At 42.4% G+C, this 25,503-nt stretch overlaps 1 protein-coding gene across 2 annotated transcripts in view; it reads right to left on the reverse strand.

Annotated features, from left to right (window-relative positions):
• The window catches only part of FXR1 (FMR1 autosomal homolog 1), a 40,129-nt gene extending 16,793 nt beyond the window's left edge, over positions 1-23,336 (reverse strand). Inside the window, exons 1-6 of one of the 2 annotated variants that reach the window (XM_075268589.1) lie at positions 23,114-23,336; positions 6,918-6,970; positions 6,696-6,789; positions 2,580-2,651; positions 1,565-1,713; positions 664-757 (exon numbers count right to left, since the gene is read on the reverse strand). In XM_075268589.1, coding sequence (XP_075124690.1) covers positions 664-757; positions 1,565-1,713; positions 2,580-2,651; positions 6,696-6,789; positions 6,918-6,970; positions 23,114-23,164 — 513 coding nt within the window. In that variant the 5' untranslated portion in view covers positions 23,165-23,336. The remainder of the gene's footprint in view (positions 1-663; positions 758-1,564; positions 1,714-2,579; positions 2,652-6,695; positions 6,790-6,917; positions 6,971-23,113) is intronic. The other variant, XM_075268588.1, reaches the window with a different exon arrangement.
• Between the last annotated feature and the right edge of the window lie 2,167 nt (positions 23,337-25,503).

Below are 25,503 nucleotides of genomic sequence, written 5' to 3' on the forward strand. Positions count from 1 at the left end.
AACTTGAAAATGGCAGCAAAGTACATAAAAAGTAAAGGTAGGAGATGAATAGCCTCTATAAAGGCTATTCCAACGTGGTGTCAGTTGAAAACTGACATATGGAATGAGACTCCTTTTAAAAGAAGACTTTTCATGGTCCGGGGCACATGCAGTTCTATATACTGCTGGAAAGCCGACAGTCGGCTTTCCCGATCTGTGCCCCGGGTAAAGAGCTATCGGTGCCGGTACCGTACCTCTTTACTGCCAGAGGGCAATCCTGACAGTCAGTCAGGTACGTCCTTCACAGCAGTGCCTATTGCGCTGTACAGTGTGAGCGGGGAGGAACACACCCATAGACTAGTATTATCGGGAGGGGGCGTTCCTCCCCGGTCTCAGAGCACAGCGCTATTGGCGCTGCTTGTACAGAAGGACATTTCTGACAGACGGTCAGGAACACCCTTCTGACTGAAAAGAGCTACGTTACCGGCACCGATAGCTCTTTACTCGGGGCACAGATCAGGAAAGCCGACAGTGCGGTGAATTAAGCGCACTGTCGGCTTTCCAGCAGTATATAGAACTGCCTGTGCCCCGGGCCATGAAAGGTCTTCTTTAAATTTGTGATTTCGGTTGAGAAAAGGAAACATAACTTGTGTCATGTCTTAACTGCCATAAGCACATACTTACCAGTATAATTAATTGATTACTTTCTGAGTTAAAATACACTCTACATGCTCCTACGGCTTTCTTGAATTCTTTATGCACACTTTCACTGGCACATCTGCAAAAACAGAACAGGTGCATTACTATAGATACCACTTCACGATTTTCTGCAAATACAACCGTGTGGTCATCAAGAGGTTTACAAGACTAACACTGACAATTCTTAATCACAAGCAGCTAATGAACTGTTCATAGCTACAGAAATATAGTAACATTCAAATGTTTCAGTACCGAATAGTCCAGAAATCCTGATAATACAACACTAGAGAAACAATCTGAGGCCGGGACCCCACGAGACATAAATGGCGCAGTGTTTTACAGTCCCTGCACAGTAGTTGGGATTTTAGTAACTCCCATCCACACACTGCAGCATGTCTGCTACACTTTTTCGCATTTTCCAAAACTGTTGCAGTTTTGGAAATCTCAGCAAGTCTATTACACTGAAAGTTTGCCTATAGATATAATGGAATCAGAAAGTGCTGTGGGAAAAACCTGCAATGCATTGCCGCCGTAATTTTTACCTCATACCTTTTTTGCTACGTGGGGCCTTAACCTGAATGGCAAAAAGACGCACAGGAACAGCACTTCTTCCTCCACAGACTTAGAAAGAAGATGGCTGCCGGGCTGCAAAATCCAGCTCAATTTAAATGAATACCTGCCACTATTCAGGATGTTGAAGCTAAACATGATCTGAATTCAGTTCGACTAAGGAAATTTCTATAATACGACTGGTAAAATGTCGCTGCTAACACTATTGACCCAGGAGAGAAAATATTTTAAATTTGAGCTTTAACTATAAATTATAAAATAAACAGAAAGGAAAATAAACTGGAAAGTTTTGGGATTATAATAAATGGCCACTTACGCTTCTCTCAGGTCTTCGGGAACATCCACCATACATTTAAAGAAAGAATTCTTCGTCACAGGCTTGTTCTGATTGACAGGTCGAAGCCTCTCAAAAGTCACTATTTCATTGTAGGTAGCGTCACAAGCAGCATATTCAATAACGTAAAACTAGAACAAAATATTTGAAATCTTTGCTTTATTTTAAGAGAAAAGCAGAAAGTTCCCACAAACTTGGTAAGAGCTAATTTACATAGAATCTGCCAGAAGCCATATTTCTTGAACAGGTGTATGGATTTTACAAATAAAAACAGCAAACTGATCAGTGACCGTGCAAAGCAAGAATGAAATGATTTATGGCATTTGGAATGTTGTACTTTGTGACAGATCCTCTTTAACTTTGTATCTAATGCTCAGATTGTAAGACGTTTCTGAATCTATTGAATGAGAAACTAGTTAAGGCTAAATGTAGAAACACAGCCAAAAACCACTGCAGGGACAAAAAAAAAAAAATGCACTTGTACATGCAGGTTTTCATTGCATTTGGCTAGATTCCACAGTTTCTCCCACAATAAAATGATTTGAGGGTGGAGTCAGGAGACACTCTGTTACACGGATGGTCGGACATGTCAAAATTGCCATTGGCTGATGTTTATCTAATGCATATTTGGCGCTTAACAGCTTTACTGAAGCAGCTGAATATAGATTCAGTTAGTGGATCAATATTAAAGGGGAGTTTGTCACCAGACCCCAACCCTGCAGACAGGTTAGGCTCATCCAAATCAAATAGTGTTTTCCTCTTATGAAGCAGTGCTTCCAACGCAGAGATACTGGCTGTCAATAGCCAAGTGAAATCCTTGAAGGCAAAAGGGGTGTAGCCACTTACCACCACCCGCATTGCTCCAAATGGTTCATTTGCATATTGACAAAACAGCGATACACTGGGTTCGGGCGAGATACTAGGCTTATTGAAGGGAATGCTTTATAAAACAAGGGGGGGTGGGGTGCAAAACCATATAAAGCAGATAGAAGCTCACCTCTCCTTTCATCATTCGGACTTTAGCAAGCCACCATCCGCAAGGCTCTTGGTCATTAGCTCTGGAGTAAACCTATAGATTGGTGCATAGACAAATAGATAAAAGGTACATGTGAAAATAGAAAATATTCTCTCATCATGCAAAATACTAATAGACAGTGAGTAACTCTTCCTTATCTTATCTGGCCTATTCTAAATGACCTATATTACAGTGATAATTCCCTCGAAAAAAAAAAAAAAAGTGTATAAATACGCATCTGAAAGACATACTAATAGGGAACTTAGGTTTTGAGTCCTATATGGGACTGACTGATAATGTCTGTAAAGCAGTGAAAAATGTTGGTGCTATTCAAGTAAGACAAAGAAAAAAAAAAAAAAGATTTATCACTGACTGATGTTTGCTGATGAATTTGACATTTGTCTACATTTAGATCACCTTTTATTTGACTTATTTTGAGCCAGAATTTTTCAACATTTTGGATGATCATTATTTCACGCCTCCTTTTTCTGAAACTCCATACTCGCGTACACCATGTTGAAAAATTCTAGCCCAAACTAGATGCGCCAAGATGCATCATGTTTACACCACTGTCTATTCATAACAGTTGTAAATCTGGGCCATTGATTTTAATGTAAACATGGTTTGCTTTTATGTAAAAGGTTACTGCCCACTTGGTGAATAATATCTAATTAAGCCCTTCCCAACATCTGCCGTAATAGTACAGCACGTCAGGTCTTCAAAGATGGCGGCCCCTCTGCCCGTGATCAGTCCCCACCAGCCCAGTACTTTTTCTGTTGCAGGCCGGCTCCTGTGCGGCAAGATTGCAGGAGCTGACCTGTTCCCTTTGTAGTCTGGAGCCTTTTGAAGGCTTCCACACCTGCAATAGGGATATTACTATTGGGGTTGGTTTATGATGAGCCACAATTGCAGCATACAGAAAGTCCCATTGACTGCAATACAGTTGTAGTTGGGGGGGGGGTAATGGGAAAAAAAAAAAACAAACAAAAAAAACACCCTTGCATTAATGGGTATCAGAATATGGTGACTTTTAGAAAAAAACAAACAAACATTTTCTTGCAAAGTTTTAGAGTTTTGTTAAGAAATTAAAAAAGTTTTTCAAGTTTTTCTTTAAAAAAAAAAAAAAAAAAATCCAAAAAAACCACCAAATCTAAGTTTGGTATCCCTGAAATTGTACCAAAACAATACAGTTGACATGTCATTGCAGAGTGAACGCACAATGTACAGAATAATAAAGGATAGCAACATGAAGAACAATTAGTATTGCAAACATCAAGCCCTCACAGGGCTCTATGAATAGATAGATAGATAGATAATGTACATACGTTATAGGGTTTGGGAAGCGGGGAGTCACAAACAAAAAAACGAAAAATGTCGCCAGAAGATGTGGTGTCATTAAAGGGGTTGTCCCATCACAAGGATCCTATCTATACTGCTTGTTAATGTGGATGTAAGACTTTTCCTAAATACATTGCTTCAGCAAAACTGCTTTGTTTGTCCACTATCTTACTTTATTCAGTTCATTGTTGACACATCCCTTGACTTATCTGGTCAAAAGTCAAGTGATGTATCTGCTGCTCTCAGGGGGGAGGGAGGAGGGGCTAAGTGCACGGGAGCGAGCCTGGAGGAGGGGGGGAGGGGTAGTTTATACTTTGGGGGAAGGGGCCGCCAATACAGACCCGTCATCCGCTGTAATAGAGAGGCGGATGTCGGGGAGTGTTAGACGCCGACACAGGTTCCTGCGACATCGCTACGCTCCTGCCCTGCATGAAGCCAGCAGCGGCAGGAGCGATGCTACTATTCCGCTACCCACCCTCCAGAATATTGTGCATTGCAATGTGAAGGCTGTACGTCCGATGCCTAGTTGCATCAGGAGCTCACATGCAGGGCCAGAGGCATAGAAGTGACGACTTCTCGCCGCTGGCTTTGCATATGTAACCTCGCCCACCAATGACGCAACAAAGCAGGAAGCTAGAAGATTTTACAGCAGCGAAGACTGGTCAGTATGCGACGAGGGAATACCCCTTTAAAGGGGTTTTTCGGGCAAAAAGTTTGTTTTTTTCTGTTAGTGCTACTAATGGGTTAATAAATGCAGATATATCTTTTAAAGTGTTTTGAGTGATTTCTGGGAGCTGTTGGTAACTCCAGCTTTTGTTTACATGCTCAGCTTTCTGCTGTGTAACTTCCCCACTAGCTATCTCTCACCTTACTCCCCACTCCTTCCTCCTTCGCCCCCCCATACACCCCTTTCCTGTATATCTATCCCACCCTTCCCTACCTACTCTGTCCAACCCCTGACCCATATAATATAATTACCCTCCATGCTTCTTCCAATTTTCCAAATTTTTTTAACACAGTTTGGATTTTTTTTAAGGGTTTAAAATGTAAATAAAACCATATAAATTTGGTATCCCCGGATTCGTACCAAAACACAATACAGGGGACATGTCATTTTGGCTGCACAGTGAACGCCGTAAAACCGAAGTCCGCAAGAAAGTCGCAGAAATGCATTTTTTCTTCAAATCCACCCCCATTCTGAGTTTTTTTTTTTCCAGCTTCCCAGTACATTATACAGAATAATTAATAGTAGCATCATGAAGAAATATTTGTCCCTCAAAGATTAAGACCTCATATGGCTCTGGGAGCAGAGAAATAAAAAAAAGTTATGGGGTTTAGAAGGAGGGGAGTCAACAACGAAAATAAAAAAAAATGCCATCGTCGGGAAGGGGTTAACATTTTGGATCCTTTCTGTGAAATCCTGCATTTTCCAACTCTTCCCCTTGCTTCTGTATTGAGACCTGTTTCTGCCTCTCACTGAATGTTACTGTATTTGGAGTACAGGCTAGGAGTAGAGGCCTGTGTAAGATGTAGAATGTGGGTAGAGGAAGGGTCACTTCAAACAGTTATATCTCTGACATTATAAAGAGGAAATTCTCTTATTTTATATGATATGAAGTTATGAAGTTACATTGCTACCTATATAATTTACAGATAACACTGGTTGAAAACTCAGCAGTAAACAGAATTCATTTGCGTTCTGTTTTTCATTGAAAATCAATGCAGAGAACAGTCATAAAAAAAAATAATTCTGATTTATCCATTTACAGCAGCTGAAGCACACCTACAAAGCCTTATAATGACAATATTTTTAGCAATAATTTACATGCTAAGGGGTTAAAACCCATAGCAACAATCACTCTGCGATGCAAAATTATGCTGTATGAGCCCCACATATGCATGAATAGCCTTTAAAAAGGCTACTCAGGCACCGCTAATCTTATTTTAAACCCCCCTCCCGTTTTAAAATAAAATTATAAAAACATACATTATATAATATATATATATATATATATATATATATATATATATATATATGTAACAATCCGTGCACGATCCGACGTCATCTTCTGGCACGCCTTCCTCTTCTTTCGGCGACACCCTCCTGTCCTGGCTCTTCCCCGGCTTCATCGTCGTCTTCTTCCGGCGGTTCAAATCCGATTGGATCAAATCCGGCACGTGCGCACTGCCATTGAGAAAAATGGCGCCGGTGCGTGCTCAGCAGCTCCAGAGGGAGCTCTACTGCACACTTACCAGATTTGATCCGCCACAAGAAGACTGAGACGTCGCCGAAAGAGGAGGAAGGAGTGCCAGATGATGACATCGGATTGTGTACGACCGCCCAGCGTGCACGCTAAGGTATGATTTACATATAGGTTTTTATAGTTTTATTTTAAAACGGGGTTAAAATAAGGTTAGCGGTGCCTGAATAGCCTTTAAAAAGGCTATTCACGCATATGTGGGGCTCATACAGCATAATTTTGCTGATTGAGCCCCTTTAATTGCCCACAGATCCTCTGGTGTAGATTACAGGTTAGCTTACTGCCAGTGTAGCCACAGCCAAATAGTTTATTTTATACTACAGTCACACTCATTTTAGGCAAAAGCAAATTTACCACACATAGCCTTAGGCTAAGGCTTTACATTATGGAAGCCCTAGCATTATATACACAAACATATATTAGTATCTTGCAAATTACATTTGTAACCAGAATATTTATAGGAAGAGGCCAAAAAAGCGAGATGCATTTCCAAACTTACTTCAACTTCATCCCCTTCAGTGATTTCCTTTTTGATGTCAGGAAGGGGTGGCATCCGAACTTCATGGAATGGAACCTGACGTTCTGGCTGCCAGCTAGACATTAGAAACGACAGTACATTAGAACAGAGCATGTGTGCACACCATACTGCTATATGTGAAATACTAAATTGCGGGGAGGGGGGAGAGAATAAAAAAATAAAATAAAAAAAAAGCATAATTACTTGTTTTCAAAAACAACTGTGAGCGAATCTTCATGGACATCTTTGATGAATCCCTGAAAGCAGAAATCAAAAGATTCAAAATACATACAAAAACTAACTTATTGCTGAGTTTTTGAGATGGAAAAATACATATTCATCAAGTAAAGAAAAACATTGAAGATTTCATGCAAGTTTCTCTTTCGCAGGAAAACAAAAACCACTACGACTGGAGACAAAGAACAATACCCCACATATCCTATACACTTACCACAATTTATTTAGAGTCAATACAATGTTCTACTCCTTGGGGAAAATCTTAACTAAAAGCTAAATCAAATTTCTGAGAGATATTCTGACTTCTGTACGAGAAAAATTAAAGGCGGCTTGAACATTCTGAACCATAGCAACAAAACCAATACCACATCCTAAATATTTATAATTAACTTTTTATGTCACCTTATAGCTCATATACATGTTCCTGCACGATGCAGCAAGATCATCTCAGGTTAGGGCTCGTTCACAGCTGCGCCCGTACTCCGTTCTGCAGGTTTCCGTTTCCTGCCCGAAACTGGGCAAGAGATGGAAACCTGCAGGCATTTTTCAAACCCATTCATTTGAGTGGGTTTGAAAAGTGTCCAGCCATGAGCGTTTTATACTCTCCGTGGCAAACCGTTTTTGACCGGACACAGAGTTGGACATGCAGGACTTTGTGTCTGGTTTAAAAAAAAAAAAAAAAAAAGTTTCGCCACGGAGAGCATAAAACGCTCACCAACACTCATGGCAGGACCCAGTCTGACATGTTTCCGTCTTCTGCATGCAGAAACGGAAGCCTCAGAACGGAGATCGAACGCTGGTGTGAACCCAGCGTTCGTTTCACACACAGCTCGAGCGAGTAGAAGACTACAGTTTATGATACACTGCCAACATTTATGCCAGGCTGTTTTCCCACAATGTTCCACTAGTTCAGGGATGGCAAACCTTACGGAGACTGAGTGCCCAAACTGCAATTCAAAACCCACTAATTTATCAGAGTGCCAGCACGATAATTTAACCTTAATACTGTACGGTTCCACAACCACGGACGGTTACAGACCAGTAAAATATGGTCGTCTAAATGGGGATTTAGCTCGCAATGAAACAAAAAAAATTTAGTACTGAAAGGTAATACTTTGTATTTGGTACTTTTGAACAATTAATGTTCACACTATTTACATCGCACAGAATCTATTTTATAGTGACCGTGCAATTACAGCCAGTAGAGATGAGCGAGTAGTATTCGATCGAATACTACGGTATTCGAAATACTCGTACTCTGTCGAATACCACACAGTAAATACAGTAAAAGTTCAATTCCCCTCCCACCTTCCCTGGCGCTTTTTTTTTTTTTTTTTTAAAGGGATTCTACCACTAAAACACATTTTCTTCTAGTTAACACGTCGGAATAGCCTTTAGAGAGGCTATTCGTCTCTTACCTTTGGATGGGCTCTCCGCCGCGCCGTTCGTTCAAAATACCGGTTTGTACCGGTATGCTAATGAGTTCTCTCGCAGCGATGGGGGCGTCCCCATCGCAGGAGCAGCGATGGGGGAGTCCCCATTGCAGCTCGAAAACCGACCGCAGCGCCGCCTCTATGGTCTTCTGTATCCTCCCCTTGCTTCTTGAGCGTCTGTCGGACGCCTGCGCAGTACGCCCTGTTCGGCGAAGATTGCCGAACATACTGCGCATGCGCGAAATTGCAGTCCCAGCCATAGTGCGGGCACTGCAATTTCGCGCATGCGCAGTACGTTCGGCAATCTTCGCCGAACAGAGCGTACTGCACAGGCGTCCGACAGGACGCTGAAAAAGCAAGGGGAGGATACAGAAGACCATAGAGGCGGCGCTGCGGTCGGTTTTCGAGCTGCAATGGGGACGCCCCCATCGCTGCTCCTGCGATGGGGACGCCCACATCGCTGCGAGAGAACTCATTAGCATACCGATACAAACCGGTATTTTGAACGAACGGCGCGGCGGAGAGCCCATCCAAAGGTAAGAGACAAATAGCCTTTCTAAAGGCTATTCCGACGTGTTAACTAGAAAAAAATGTGTTTTAGTGGTAGAATCCCTTTAACACCAATAACTATGCAGGTGAGGTGGGACAGGAACTAGGACAACATAGGCATCGGAAAAAAACAACAACATATTATTAATAAGTTACAGTAGCTTTGGAGAAAAAGTCTTATACAAATGAAACAGTTGGTGCACTGGGGTCGGATCGTCACCTCCTTGGAGCACAGCTTTTGCCACTCAGACCCCTTCTGCATCCTGCTTATGCTCCCCCCCCCCCCCCCGGAGTCAAGAGTTGATCACCCTACTGTTATGACAGCACCCATCCTACTTGAGCAGCAAGAACAGTGCTCTGAGGGCTGAAGGTCTGTTCCCAGTGCACCAATGACCTCATTTATATAATTGAAATGTGTTTTCTCTAAATATACAAACGTGAAACCAAACAAAAGGTATTATTTATTTATATAGCACCATTAATTCCATGGTGATTTACATTTGGGGGTTACATACAGTACACAAGATATACAGGCAGATATAAAACTAACAGTGACCGACTGGCACAGTGGGTTAGAGAGCCCTGCCCGCGAGGGCTTACAATCTATGAGGGAAAGGGGGATAGAGACAGAAGGAGAGGGAGACAGTTCAGATGGCGGTGCGGTGATAGTGTTATTGGAGGTTGTAGGCCTTCCTGAATAGGTGAGTCTTCAGGGCCTTCTTGAAGCCTGTGATTGTGGGGGTCAGTCTTATGTGTGTTGTTAAGGAGTTCCAGAGTATGGATGATGTACGGGAGAAATCCTGGAGACTGTTGTGTGAGGAGCGGATGAGAGCAGAGGACATTGGAGGATCTGAGGTTACATGTGGGCAGGTAGCGGGAGATTAGGTTGGAGATATATGGAGGGAGCAGGTTGTGGATGACCTTTATATGTTAAATAGCTTGAACTCAATTCGCTGGGCTATGGGTAGCCAGTGGAGGGACTAGCAGAGGGGAGCAGCTGATGAAGATTGGGGGGGAGGGGAGGTGAATTAAACGAGCAGCGCAGTTTAAAGGTGGACTGGAGGGGGGCGAGGGTGTTTGCTGGGAGGCCATGGAGAAGGGTGTTGCAGTAATCTAGGCGGGAGATTATGAGGGCCTGGACGAGCATCTTCGTCGTTTTAGGGGTGAGGAAGGAGCGGATTCGGTGAATGTTCTTGTGTCGGAGGCGGCAGGAAGTGTTGAGGGTTTGAATATGTGACTTGAAGGATAGGTCGGGGTCCAGTGTTACCCCAAGGCATTGGACCCATGGGACAGGGGTAGGTATGCTGTATCATTGTAATATGCTCTATGATGTAGTGGTAGTCGTTGAGCATTACTTACTAGATATGAGGGGGCTGCGTGCCAGCTGGGTCCATTCATTCATATGGGAGCGTGCTATTCGAAACTGCCGTTTAGAATAGTATTCACTCATCTCTATTACTTACATATTGAAGATTTTTACTCTGTATGATATACTTTAAAACAGGAGTAAGGCTGAGGTCAGCCATACAGTCCTTGGTGAGGCGTTTTTAGGAGGAGAAATTTGAGTCAGTTTCCTGACCAAATAACTCGGTGTGAACCCACATTAAAGAGGACCTTTCATCAGATTGGGCACAGGCAGTTCTATATACTGCTGGAAAGCTGACAGGGCGCTGAATTCAGTGCACTATCGGCTTTCCCGATCTGTGCCCGATGTAAAGCGCTATTGGTCCTGGTACCGTAGCGCTTTACAGTCAGAAGGGCGTTTCTGACACTTAGCCAGGGACGCCCTTCTACCCAGCAGCGCCTATCGCGCTGTACTGTGGAGCAGGGAGGAACTCCCCCCTCCCTCTGCTCGTCCATGGACGAGTATTATCAGGAGGGGAGGGGGTGTTCCTTCCCAGTCTTAGAGCACAGCGCGATAGGCGCTGCTGGGCAGAAGGGCGTCCCTGGCTAAGTGTCAGAAACGCCCTTCTGACTGTAAAGCACTACGGTACCGGGACCGATAGCGCTTTACACCGGGCACAGATCGGGAAAGCTGATAGTGCGCTGAATTCAGTGGCACTGTCAGCTTTCCAGCAGTATATGGAACTGCATGTGCCCAATCTGATGAAAGGTCCTCTTTAAGCTTCACATACTACAATATTCCTTTAGGCTGAGGCACCACGTTGCAGAAACACAGCTTTTTTTTTTTTGTCGCAGACTTCTCTGCATTTTTTTGCACCAAACCCAAGAATGGCTACAATAGCAAATGGCAAATATATACGAAGCTCATAAAACTTCTAACTTCTGCTCAATCCAAATCTGGCTTTGGCTCAAAAAAAAAAAAAAAAAAAAAAAAAAAAGAAATTTTTTTTTTAAAAATCTGCATTTGCACAACGTGGGGCCTTAGCCTTAAGGTTATTCTAATCAGTCAACTGGAAATGCTTTGGGCATCACCACAGACTGGTCACAATTGGACTACCACACTATAGCCAAAAATTGTATTTGTTAAATTATTTAAATACATTTTTAGGCTGAGGCCCACACTATGGAAAAGCTGCTTTTTTGTTGCAGATTTTGCTGCGGTAATTTTTAGCCAAACCCAGGAGTAAATACAAAAGGGGACCACTTCTAATTCTCCATTCTGCTCAATCCATACCTGGCTTTGGCTTAAAAACCCGCAGTAACACTTGCAAAAAACCAAAACAAAAAGAAAAACAAAAAACTTTGACAACTTTTCTGTCTTAGCCTTAAATGTTATTATTAAAAACATTACCAAGTTAATTAATAATCATGAGTCCTGGCTGAAAAGCTTACATATCACTTCATAAAGGAACATTAAAATTCCGGATAAGTGCATTTCTTAGCACATTAAAACTGTTCTCCATTAATATTAGCTTTGTGTCTCAGAAATATTAGCCCAATTCCCCCCCCCCTTCTGCTCCTCGCATTCATGTGATGGTAATGCAAGTGGTTGCTACAAGAACCCCCCCTGCCGTACCCTGTCTGCAGTAGGACAAAAAGCTAATTAAGCCCCACCCCTATTACAGTTTGTGGCTCAAGATGGAGAAGTCCAGCAGCAGATTAAGGGGTTGCTCACATTATCGCGCTGGTGACTGTTAGTAATGTCTGTTGCTATTGTCCTTTACAAGATTTTTAGCAACAGACAACTAGTAGAACGGTCACAAATCCGATAAAAGTTCCATTGAGTTCAATGAGTTTTTATCTGTTGTCCTTCAGTTGCCGTTTACACCAAAACAGTCACAAGTTAGTTTTTGTGGACAAAAATTCTTGCATGCAGGACTTTTGTGTCTGTAAAAAATAATGGTTTCATGACGTGTATCAAGTATCCGTTTTTTTTTTTTTTTTTTTTAAAACATTAAAGTCTATGGGTAAGGAACAGTAATGGATGGGCATTTGTTATGCTGTCCATTAAATGGACCAGTTAAAAAAAACACAGACACGTTAACATGAGTTACTGTCCCTTAAAGGGGCTCTATCACTGGGAAAAGTCATTTTTAACTAATCACATCCTTGCATAGCCTTTAGAAAGTCTATTCCACACTTACCTTTAGTATGTAGATTGCCTCAGTGGTTTCTGAATAAGTCTGTTTTTATTCATATGCTGATGAGCTTCCAGCCAGCACAGGAAGTTCCCAGCAGCCTCCTCTCTATTATTTCCTATGTGTGTGAGGCAAACAGGAAGCTGAGTCATCAGCAGCAGCCTCCCATAGGAAACAACAGGACAGGAGTGCACGATGTATCCTGCAAGTCTAATTAGCATATGAATAAAAATGGACTTAGGGCTCGTTCACATCTGCGCCGGCACTCTGTACTTCAGGTTTCCGTTTCCTGCACAAAACAGAGGCAGGAGACGGAAACCTGCAGGAGTCTCTCACCCATTCATTTGAATGGGTGAGAAAGCTGTCCGGCCATGAGCGGCGGTGAGCGTTTTAGGCTCTCCGCCGCGAAACCGTGTTTTATAATCCGGACACAGAGTCGGACATGCAGCACTCTGTGTCCGGATTTAAAAAAAAATGGTTTCGCGGCGGAGAGCCTAAAACGCTCATTGCCGCTCACAGCCGGACCCGGTCTACGGTTTCCGTCTTCCGGCATGCAGAAGATGGAAACCATAGAACAGAGACCCTGAACGCAGGTGTGAACCTAGCGTTATTCAGAAACCACTGAGGCAATCTACATACTAAAGGTAAGAGTGGAACAGACTTTCTAAAGGCTATGCAAGGATGTGATTAGTTAAAAATGACTTTTCCTAGTGATAGAGCTCCTTTAATGTCTGTTAACTATCAGAACGGACATCTAATGGCATTGTGAACCCACCACCATAACACCTTTGGTGATTGCAGGATTTCTAGAAGACCGGATCACGATGGTGAAGAACATTCTTCAGACTGACAATAGCAAGGATTACCATATATTAGGTTTTATTTCTGCATTAAGTGACCCTTTTATAAAAGTGATAATACTGGATCTGCACTAGGACTTACAGTACATACATAATATATCTTAAGACATGGTTTACTGCAGGTCAATACTTCTTCAATAAATTATGCAAATAGAATATATAGATTTTCTTTTCTTTTTTTTAAAGAAAGCTTTTGTTTCTTTTTCTCTTTAGTGCCTGGCTAGCATTTTGGGAAACAGGTAAAAACCAAGTCCAGTTCCCAAAAGTACAATAATGAAACGAACATTAACAGGAGTCTGTCAGCACAAAATTAAGCAAGAACCTAATCACAGTACCTTGTAGGACTGTCAGCATTGTTTATGTATTTCTTATTCAGGACTGCTGCTCCATTCTTGTAAAAAATCAGCATTTTACACTAACTGTACTGTGCATGTCTGATGAGGAGACTCCCAAAAGTGAAGGAAGCTGACATCAGATGTTAGCAGCTGAAACCGGCTTTCTTCACTTCGGGGTGTAGAGTCTCATCATCAGACATACACTGTACAGTAAGTACTGTGTGCTGAGGCCAAGGAGAGAAGTCAGCCAACTAGCCGGGGCATAGCCTAGTAGCAGTTAGCAGCAGCAGATAGTGAAGCCCAGTGATGGAAAGACACTCTCTTAAAGTACTTTTTCTGCTCATTCGCATAGAAATAAAAGGATAATTTTTACAAGAAAAGAACAGCGTTACTGAATTACAAATACATAGGTCCATTATTATCCCAGTTGCATTTGATTTGAACAGTTTTTTTTTTCTTGATAATGGAACGCCAATGCTGAACATCAAAGAATATTTAGAAAGATTGTAAAGTGCCCTAGAGGGCTGAAAGCCAACAACAGAAGTCAAACTCTCCACAATCCTACCCCTACATTCTGATGGACAACTGTTTTAGTCACCCCCATCTACCCTAGAAAACAGGTACAGGGACATCCATTAGAGAGAAAAGGCAAAGAAAGCATGACTTGCGACGTTATTGCTTTGCCCACTAGTTCCAATAGCATGGATTAGCATACTGAATTTTTTCATATGAATTATAGCATCAGAACATTGTCATTGTTGGATGTATACAAATAGATGCTTCCATCAGATGCCATACAGGGGCATCCATTAATCCCAACTGTTGGAAGGACACACACTTTCTACATTTTTCCACAACTTTTTTGGCCAACTGAAGTATACAAGCCAGCACATAACATCCTTTCAGACTCTTCCAGGCCTATTTAACCATATGGACATATATAGAATACATAATAGCTTTCCCAGTGTACACTCATTGTACGCATCACAAATAGGAAAAATTGAAGTGTGAGCTCACTGCTCATAAGGGCTGAATTTGAGACTAGGAGAGAACACTCCCTAACAACTATGTGTAGAAATCTCTAATGTACAGTTTTCTGATGCACCTCATTAACCCGGCAGATGCCGGGTGTTTAACCACGGCGGCTGCCCAAGAGCTGTCTGCCTCAGTCAAAGCAAACCAAGATGCCATTTTCCCGGCGATTTGAGGCACCCGGAGCCTCGGGGAAGTTAAAGAAAAAAAAAAAAAGAACGGAAATTGAAAAATGCCCGTAGCGGGAAAGGGTTAAAGGACCATCTATAAAACTATGAAATAAAAAAAGCAGATCAGACTACTAAAAATGTCTTCACAAAGCAGACATCAGCTGTGTTATCCGATAGATAAATAATCTAGAAATTCCAGGGAACGCCTGTTTTACCAGCTGTAGCTAAATATCTGGTCAAATGTGCTTGCACCTGTGACTGTTCATCCAAGGCAGAGACTCTCCTATGCCAAATTTATACCACTTGTATTCTGACTTCCTGCTTAGTTACAAGATCTGTTACATCCAAATTCACAACCTCAGTGAGGCCCGGTTCAAATCTGCGTTCAGGCCATTCAGTTTCCCTCTCTGCATGAAATATGTGGAGAGAAATGTCCTTAAGGCTATGGACCCACGGGCCATAATCGCAGCGCTTTAACCGCTGCGTGAACGCATTGCGGTTCTTTCCACAGCGCTTTTAAGAGAAAGTTCACAGAGTTTTCCTCTGAGGACTTTCTCTTAACATTATATCTATGGGAAAGCCTCTGCCGTTTCCGTAGATATAATTGACATGCTGCGATTTGCAAAGCTGCAACAGCTTTGCAAATCGCAGCGTGTCCGCACTGTGCTTTTTTCTGCAAAGTGGGCATGGGATTCGCACGAATCCCATCCCCTTTGCTTGCAGTGTACAACGCCGCGATTTTTCCCACGGCGTTTACATCCCGCAGGGCCCCCGGCCTTAAGCAGAGCTTTTCTCTCCACATTTTTTGTGCAGAAACCACACAGACTCCATAATAGTCCATTAGGGCCGCATGCTTCCTTAGGCAACCGCTTTTTATGCGGTTAGGTTTCCGTTCAAGAGGTCCCCAAGCTGGCTCCCTGAATTGAAGCCCGAATGCAGAGGTTAACCTGGGCCCAAGAGAACCTTAACTTCTTTCATGGAGCTGAAACTCTTGGGGAGTTTCTTTCTTTAGGCTATGGCGCAAAGTTGCGTTTTGACTGTGGAGCAAATACTGAAGCAAAAACCATTGTATGGTTGAGGCCCCAGCAAAAAAGTGTTGTGGAAAAAAACAATGGGACAGATGCATTGCGGTTCTTCCCACAACACTTTTGACAGAAAACTTGCAGAGATTTTCTCCATGGACTTTCTGCTTCAATTATACCTATAGAGAAACCACCGGTATTTCCGTAGGCATTATTGACATGCCGCAATTTCCAAAACAACAACAGTTTCATAGATCGCCACGTGTCTGCATTGCATATTTTAACGCAAAGTGGGGATGGGATTTGATAGAATGCTGCACTTTTTCTGTGGGTCTCTGGCCTTAGCTGCTAAGTGGATGGGATTCTGGCAAAAAAAAAAAAAAATACCCGGGGCCTTTGGGAATTTTTTTAAGCCAAAGCCAGGAGTGGATAAAGCAGAAGAGAAAAATATGAGTGCTACCCTTTATTCCCCATTTTTCTTTTAGCCACTTCTGGGTTTGGTTAAAAAAAAGCTTGAGCTACTGATATGGGCAGCACAGTTGCTCAATGGTTAGCACTGTTGCCTTGCAGAGCTTGGGGCTGGGTTCAAACCAAGGGCAACATCTACAAGGAATTTGTATATTCCCCCAGTGTGTTGCAGGGGTCTTTCTTGGCATACCCAGATTTTATCTGACATATCAAAAATATCCTGATGGGTAAATTGGGGATGAGCAGCAACTAATTCCCCTACCCCACAATGCTCCCTGTGCTTTGAGTCTCTTGTATGAGTAGTCCCACAGGGAATGAACAGAGCAGGAGTTCAAGCTAAGAACAGGGGATTGTATCCTCTGTCCCGAAATGCATAAGCTTTTGCAATTCTTCTGTTTTTATTATTATTTATTATATTATTTATTATGTGATGGATCCACTTTCATGTACATGTTTTTAAATATGTAAAGTAGAAGTTATATTTTATTGGCATGCTGGCGAACTGCTTTTTTGTTTCTCATAAGCAGCAACTAGTCTTTTTCCCTGCAGTAACACTGAACATTTTGTTTCTGGCACCCAGTATGTAAATCAAGAGGGGGTTGACCAGTGACTATTTCTTCTTTAATACGGATGCTACAGGTCACATAAACATATACGAATTCTCACCTCTGTGCTGAACTCAGTTGCCGCTATCAGCATCTCAGCGTGTTTGTATATAGATCCCAAACAATTTGTGAAAAGGCAGCCTAAGGCCTGTGATTGGCTGTAGCAGTTCCCTGACACCAACAGCTTGAATGGAGCTGCCGGCAGTGGAAACTAAATGTCCCGCATAGAGGCGAGTAATCGTTTACATGCGCTGTAGGGCTACATGATGACTTTGGCCAAGGATCGCCCAGTCACCTTTCAACGCTTTAACTCATGTTAGTGAATGAGTTTCATTGAAACCCCAAGGATGCCGCTACCAACATATGAAGGAGTTTCAGGCTGACTGATCTTTGGTCGCGTGAAAGGAGTCACACCCAAAATCACTGTGTAGCCATAGCCTCAAATGAATAAGGAATACATTTAGAATTGGATGGTCACAGTGTAAAAGGGGCACAAACCCAAGCCAAAATATCACTATCCATTCAAAATGCACAAGATGACATGACTTTTCCTTATCAAGTCTGTGTCCTGTATCCGTTCTGAAGATGCTACTGCTTGCAATCTCTATCCTAGGTCTTGGAACTCTATGCACAGCTCTCAAAAAAGCAGGAGCCGACCTGTTACAGAGATAGACGGGAGCCTACTGAATGCTCCCAGGCCTGTCATAGCAATATTACTATCGCGGCTAGTCTATGACCAGCCGCGATAGTAATGTACAGAATCTCCCATAGACGGCAATACACTTGTATTGCCGTCTATAGGGACTTGCAATCAAATGATAGCAGGTTCAAGCCCCCTAGGTAGGGGCTAATAAAATAGTGAAAAAAAAAAAAGTTAAATAAATAAAAAGTTCTAAATCACCTCCTTTCCCTAGAATACATATAAAAGCAGAAAACTACTGTGATACATATACATATTAGTTACCCCTATGTCCGAAAATGCCCGGACTACTTATAAAATATTTTTCCTGTATGATGAACATCAAAATCAAAAGTGCTTAACCCCCTTTTTCTTTCAGTTTCGCCTCTGATTTAAATAAAAGGTGATCTAAGAAATAGACATTCCCCAAAATGGTATACAGTCGTATGAAAAAGTTTGGGCACCCCTATTAATCTTAATCATTTTTTGTTCTAAATATTTTGGTGTTTGCAACAGCCATTTCAGTTTGATATATCTAATAACTGATGGACACAGTAATATTTCAGGATTGAAATGAGGTTTATTGTACTAACAGAAAATGTGCAATATGCATTAAACCAAAATTTGACCGGTGCAAAAGTATGGGCACCCTTATCATTTTATTGATTTGAATTCCCCCAACTACTTTTTACTGACTTACTGAAGCACAAAATTGGTTTTGTAACCTCAGTGAGCTTTGAACTTCATAGCCAGATGTATCCAATCATAAGAAAAGGTATTTAAGGTGGCCAATTGCAAGTTGATCTCCTATTTGAATCTCCTCTGAAGAGTGGCATCATGGGCTACTCAAAACAACTCTCAAATGATCTGAAAACAAAGATTGTTCAACATAGTTGTTCAGGGGAAGGATACAAAAAGTTGTCTCAGAGATTTAACCTGTCAGTTTCCACTGTGAGGAACATAGTAAGGAAATGGAAGACCACAGGGACAGTTCTTGTTAAGCCCAGAAGTGGCAGGCCAAGAAAAATATCAGAAAGGCAGAGAAGAAGAATGGTGAGAACAGTCAAGGACAATCCACAGATCACCTCCAAAGAGCTGCAGCATCATCTTGCTGCAGATGGTGTCACTGTGCATCGGTCAACTATACAGCGCACTTTGCACAAGGAGAAGCTGTATGGGAGAGTGATGAGAAAGAAGCCGTTTCTGCACGTACGCCACAAATAGAGTTGCCTGAGGTATGAAAAAGCACATTTGGACAAGGCAGCTTCATTTTGGAAACAAAAATTGAGTTGTTTGGTTATAAAAAAAAGGCGTTATGCATGGCGTCCAAAAAGAAACAGCATTCCAAGAAAAACACATGCTACCCACTGTAAAATTTGGTGGAGGTTCCATCATGCTTTGGGGCTGTGTGGCCAATGCCGGCATCGGGAATCTTGTTAAAGTTGAGAATCGCATGGATTCCACTCAGTATCAGCGGATTCTTGAGAATAATGTTCAAGAATCAGTGACGAAGTTGAAGTTACGCCGGGGATGGATATTTCAGCAAGACAATGATCCAAAACACCGCTCCAAATCCTCAGGCATTCATGCAGAGGAACAATTACAATGTTCTGGAATGGCCATCCCAGTCCCCAGACCTGAATATCATTGAACATCTGTGGGATGATTTGAAGCGGGCTGTCCATGCTCGGCGACCATCTAACTTAACTGAACTTGAATTGTTTGTCCAAAATACCTTTATCCAGGATCCAGGAACTGATTAAAAGCTACAGGAAGCGACTAGAGGCTGTTATCTTTGCAAAAGGAGGATCTACTAAATATTAATGTCACTTTTCTGTTGAGGTGCCCATACTTTTGCACCGGTCAAATTTTGGTTTAATGCATATTGCACATTTTCTGTTAGTACAATAAACCTCATTTCAATCCTGAAATATTACTGTGTCCATCAGTTATTAGATATATCAAACTGAAATGGCTGTTATAAACACCAAAATATTTAGAACTAAAAATGATTAAGATTAATAGGGGTGCCCAAACTTTTTCATAGGACTGTATCTACTGTAAATCTGGTGTGCGCAAAAACACGCGCGTTATACGAACAAGCCATTGAACTCAATGGCTAACTACATTTTACACATGTATTTTTACACGTGTAAAATCGACAGAATACACGGAGCATAAACTCCGTGTGAAGGCACCCTAAAGCAGACCGCTGGCAAGCCACCGCCGCCTGTCCAGTTTCTCCGGGGGTTTAGGACAGAAATCCCAGGGCGGACAGTGGCGGTAGTGTGAACCCTCCTTTACATAAAAGATGGTTCAGTCGACTTATACGCCAGAAAATACAGTACCAGGCATATGGTGCAAACATGTCGTGTTTATGTAAGTACATACAAGCCACTGAAGTCTGTGTACATTTGTTTGATACATTTTCATGGCTGCTGTCTGTAGCAGCTCTTCAATGACTATTAGGCCGGGTCCACATGGGGTGGGGTGGGGTGTGTGTGTGTGTGTGTGTGTGTGTGTGTGGATTGGATTTTGACGCAGAGGCCGCCTCAGAATCTAGCTGCAACTGGATGCCGCTGGCACTGGCATCCAGTCACAGCATTCTGCTCCAGATTAGGCCTAAATGAATGGGCCAGTCGGGAGGAAGTGTCGTGCCGCGGACGTCCGTGGCAGAATCAGCCATGTTGCTTCCCCCCCCCCCACAGGAACAAACCGCTTGCGGGAAAAGGAACCCATTGGATTCAATGGAAGGAAGTTTTTTTGAGCCTGATTATGACACGGATTCCACGTCAAAATCCGGGCCAAAAAACCCTGTGTGAACCCGGCCTTAAAAGGAGTACCCAACTCTGAATGATCCAGTAGGAAAAATGTAATGGTGCTGCCCTAAGTGGACATCCTCTTTAGTAACGTGTACTATCAAGTTAACAGAAACGTGGAAATGCATCTAATAATGTAAAACCCTACACTGAGGGAAGCCGGCTTATAAATAGAAAGTCCAGCGCACTTCAAATAGCTGACAATGTGCCTCAGGATGGCTGAGTGGCAGGAACAGCTGAAATACTTTGTACTGAAACTCTCACCTCCCTGACAACATACTTTAGGTGTCTGTCCTGCTACATAGAAGCAGTGACGTCTTCCACATTATTCTACAGTTTCAAATCTGTGTGGCATTAAGAGGTTATGTCAAAGTAAAAGCCAAAAACAATTAGAAAATAACTTACAGTAAACATACATGTATCCCATGACCACAAATAGCATGACTTACCACTAAATAAGTATGTGCTTTATCTACAAAGTGGTCAGGAATAGGTGTCTGATGAGTAGAACAGAGGTCCTATGTCTAGTGTAATGGGAGAGGTGGTTGGGTATGTCACCTGCTCAATTCTGTATGGGACTTATGGAGATAAAGTATACGCCTGGTCAACAAAATGGACATGTGTCACGGGTGAGTCACTTAAATAGGAGACAAGGGACCCCCATTGTTGTAGTCACTGACACCATCAGCTATCAAGACATTTCTGTAATCCTGTAAATAGGGAATATGGTGTTTGTGGGAAAAAGCCCTTTAATGTATAGATGGCCTTCCAATAAGCCATACTGAAAGGATCATGCATGGAAAACAAAACTAAAAAGAGATTGCTATACAAATATGAGTGCTATGGTAAGTATAACAGTCCAGGTATACAGATTGTCCCTGTGACCATGCTGTCGCACACATCCATTAAGGCACGGGTCTCACACAGGAAGCCAGTAATACTGTCCATCCCCTAGAGCAGAAGCATCCCTTTCCCGCACTGCCGTTTTGTTGATGGAAGGCGAGCGTTGAAAGGATTTTCTTATTTAAAGTGGGGTCTTGTCCGCACACTGTATATGAGATATGTCACTATGTATGTCTATAGGGGCAGCAGAAACACTTTAGAAGTCTATAGAGGAAGCAGACTGTAAATAGTTTCAAAAAAAGTTTGAATAGTGTCAAAAAATAGGCAACATTAAGCAAATACATAATATGACAGATCAATGGTAATGAATCACATCTGCTATGGAAGGCAAGTTTCACATTACAAAGAAATATTTAACAGATTGGAAAAATATTATTATACAGAAATACATAATATAAAACCATTATAAAAAAAAAGCAAACAAAAAGGAATTAATTTTTCTGCAAGTTTAAAGGGGTTGTTCCTTGAAGTAAAGTGAAAAGGAACTTTCTAGCGCTCCACATTCAGTCTGACCACAACCAGGCTCAAGGTAGGTGGGATTGGCGACTGTCACGCTCCCATTAACTTCCATGGAAGCATCAGAGATAGCCACGTGCTTTACTTCAGCTATCTCCAGTCCTCCCATTGAAGTCAGACTGAATGTGGAACCCAAGAAAGGAGCTTCTCACTTTACTTTGTGGGACAATCCCTTTAAATCTAGCATACAGAGGCACTGTATGTTGGTAGCATGACCACTGATCACAGAGAACATACATGTAACATACAGTGAAACGTGTGATCTCTATAGAGGAACTCTATGGAATACTCTGCATATGCAAGTCACTCTCTATAACCCCCGACCATGGTGCTTGTGAAACTGAAGACAATGGCCAGCACTCTACCCTTAGGAATGCTACTTGAGTAGTTACATGTAAAGCACAAGGAAGGGTAAAAGTTATAGTATACAAACATTAAATGGTTTCCTAGCAAAGCCACAGCAACTAACAGCAGACAAAGGGCGAATGTATGTAAATCATGTATGTAACTAATGGTATGGGTGTAATAAATGCATCATATGAACAGAATAAATACTACAACACAGCTACTCAGCATGGCAGGTCAATATATGACCAAAGTTTGTCATTACTATTGGCAGCAATCATACCCAACAATAAAAATAGGAAAAACAGACACATATAGAAAATTATTTGTATGTACTTGGTGAGCAGATCACACAGGAACAGAGTTGAGTTTGTCATATGGCACAACACACACTCCAATGTTGTTCTACAAATGCCTGCAGACGACCATTGTAAATGAGCATCCCCGTATGTACATGGCACAGGTACACGGCAGCCTGGGCTCTGCTATAGCTGTGTGTTATCACGCCATGAGGTGTGCCTAGTGTCCGGTCCATGTACAGCCATATGCCTGTAGTGTTGCAGGCTGTGGTACCCATGATGCTTTTCCAGTTATCTGCTCAGCTGATAGCCCATCATATCATCATAGGCCCAATCCCCGTGTATCACGACCCTGGCGCCCGGCTGGTACTCCCCTCTCACCTCGGAGAGATGCCCCCCGACCTCTGCACGACAATGCCCCCACTACATTGCAGAGCAGTCGGCGCGGCCTCCTCCGGGCGCCATCCCTGCACAGAGCCCATAGCACACCCATAGCCCTCGGTTCTTTCCTATACCGAGGCGTGCCGAACCAGAGCCAGACCCCTGCTCCCGCCATTCTGCTAATCGGCCTGTATATTCGGGTTACCTTATAGAAAGCTCCGTTAGAGCCGCGCACTTCCACCGTCAGGTCCTCCATGTTGGAAACGCAAAGGGCGATGGGAAGGATTTCTAGAAAGTTTCTGCGTCACCCAAGGAGGGAGGGAGAGAATCTGGGGGAGGAGAAAGGGAGAGGAAGGGGAGGAGAAATCTGGGAGAGTAGCGGTGTCTGCTGATCTACGTTATGAGGAGAGGGCTGAGAGCTGAGGGGCAGCTCATTGGAATGGCGGGAAAGATTGAGGCAGCGAGGTGACGCCGGATGCTGCGAGTAACAGGAGGCCCTGCAATGGAGGAGGGTCCTGTGTCCTGCCCAACATGGACTACGGAGGCGGGAAGCTTGTCCCCATAAAGTCCCCTGCATGTGTTACTTTCTATATATAGCCCTCTGCCATCCCAGCCCTAAATAGAAGTAGTGTCACTTGTCCGAGGAGCCTCTTACTCCTGTCACACAAATGGCTGGGGTAAAAAAAAAAAAGAAGTCATTTTGTTACTCATAGCTTCTTAATAGCAGTCGTGAGTAGTGTGTCAGGCGGAGCTGTGTGGTGAGGGACAGCAGCTGGCAGCCATTACACGTTCCCTCACAACTTTCCTGTAGTTTGTCACCATACTGACTGATGCTTGTACTCTGCACCTTTGCTGAGCCCTCACATGTACACGGGACAATAACTGGCCTGTTTTACCTCCTGAAAAACAAACTTTTTTTTTTTTTTTTGCTTTTTTTCACCAAGGGCCATAACTTTATTTTTCTGTCAAGGACATGAGGACTTGTTTTTGTGAAACAAATTGTAGTGTTTAAAGGGCTTGTCCAGTTCATAGTATTATTCAATGGTGTTTGTACATGGTAAATAAACATACGCAAGGCCTTCTCACCTCTCTGCGGCCCTGCGTTTGCCATGGCGGCAGTTTTGTTGGTCTATATACAGGACCCCTGGCTGTTTATGGCAGGTGATTGCTTCAGCCAATCACAGCGGCCACTTCTGCTTGTCACATGACATTTGTCAATAGGTCAACACTGAGGCCTGTGATTGGCTGCAGCGGTTCCTCACACAAATGGGACATGAGCCAGGGAACTGGAATGCAGATGAATGGAGCTACCAGTACTGGGAATGGAGGCATGAGGAAAAGCGAATATCTATTATGTTCATTTCTCCAGTAGCAGCAATATAAAATAACTAGGGTATGTTAACATGGAGTTTTTTGCAGGTGGTTTTTGACATGGAATCTGCCTGCAAAAATACCTCCCATTCATTTCAATGAGTCACTTGCAGTTTTTTTCTGCTATTGATTTTTTTCAGCTACTGGAAAAAAATGGCGATATGCCCTATCTTCATGCGGATTCCACAGCTGGAGACACCCTCCTGCTTAGGCACATTCATCTGGGCCTAATCAGATACACTGCATCGGCATCCATGCGACAGAAAAGGTTTTTTCCGTGTGAACGTGCCCTACAGTATGAACTGGACTATCCCTTTAACCCTTTGCTGCTCAGCGCCATACTGTAGTGATGAGAATATAACTAATGTTCCAGTCATGCCGCAGACTTATGAGTGTCAGTTTTATTACACAGCCAGAGCCCAGGCCTAGCTACCAAATTCAGAAAATATTCTGACACTGGCAGTTTAACCCTTTCACTGCCAAGGGTCTCTAGAAAATTTTGCACCTCCAGTAGCCAGAGCAATTTTCACAGTTTTGAGATGGATAAATCAAAGCTAAATTGCAACATTAAAAAAGCATCCACCCCCCTACATATATATTTTCTTAAAGTAGACACCTGCAGCATTGTCTCAATGCCACTTGGTACTGTATACGAACAGGCACCTTCATGCAATTTTGATTTAAAGTGAATGTTTTACGAAAAAATGCAAATAAATATATTAGTTGTTAAAAGTGGAAACCAATCAATAAATTAAATGCAAAAAACCTCCTAAAATAAGAGTTCAACATGTGCAGAGTTCATATCACTATGGCCTACACCAGCATTCACGTGTCTTCAGAAAATCACCAAAACCAGAAGGAACAAAAATCTGCTTTGAAGCTAGAAATGTTAAAAAAGTATCATCCTATAAAATATAGGGATTACTCACCGTAAATAATTTAGCTAAAACAGGAAGGTTCAAGAAGTATATGTATCTATAAGTCAAAATTGAAAGAACATGAATAAGATACACTAAAATTTAACTTTTATTGATATGTTAAAAGTATTGATGCAATAAACGAATTTGCTCTGAATATTGACTCATTAATTGTGCATGTGGTGTCTAAGAAATCAGGCAGCCAAATACCCAACCACTAGATATTAATAGGTAGGTATATATTTTCAAGGGTTAACTAGCCAAAGTTTTGCCAGTATTAGTAACAACCCAACCTATCACCTTTAAA

The sequence above is a fragment of the Leptodactylus fuscus genome, chromosome 3, assembly GCF_031893055.1.
Source record: "Leptodactylus fuscus isolate aLepFus1 chromosome 3, aLepFus1.hap2, whole genome shotgun sequence".
Taxonomy (NCBI): Eukaryota; Metazoa; Chordata; class Amphibia; order Anura; family Leptodactylidae; genus Leptodactylus; species Leptodactylus fuscus.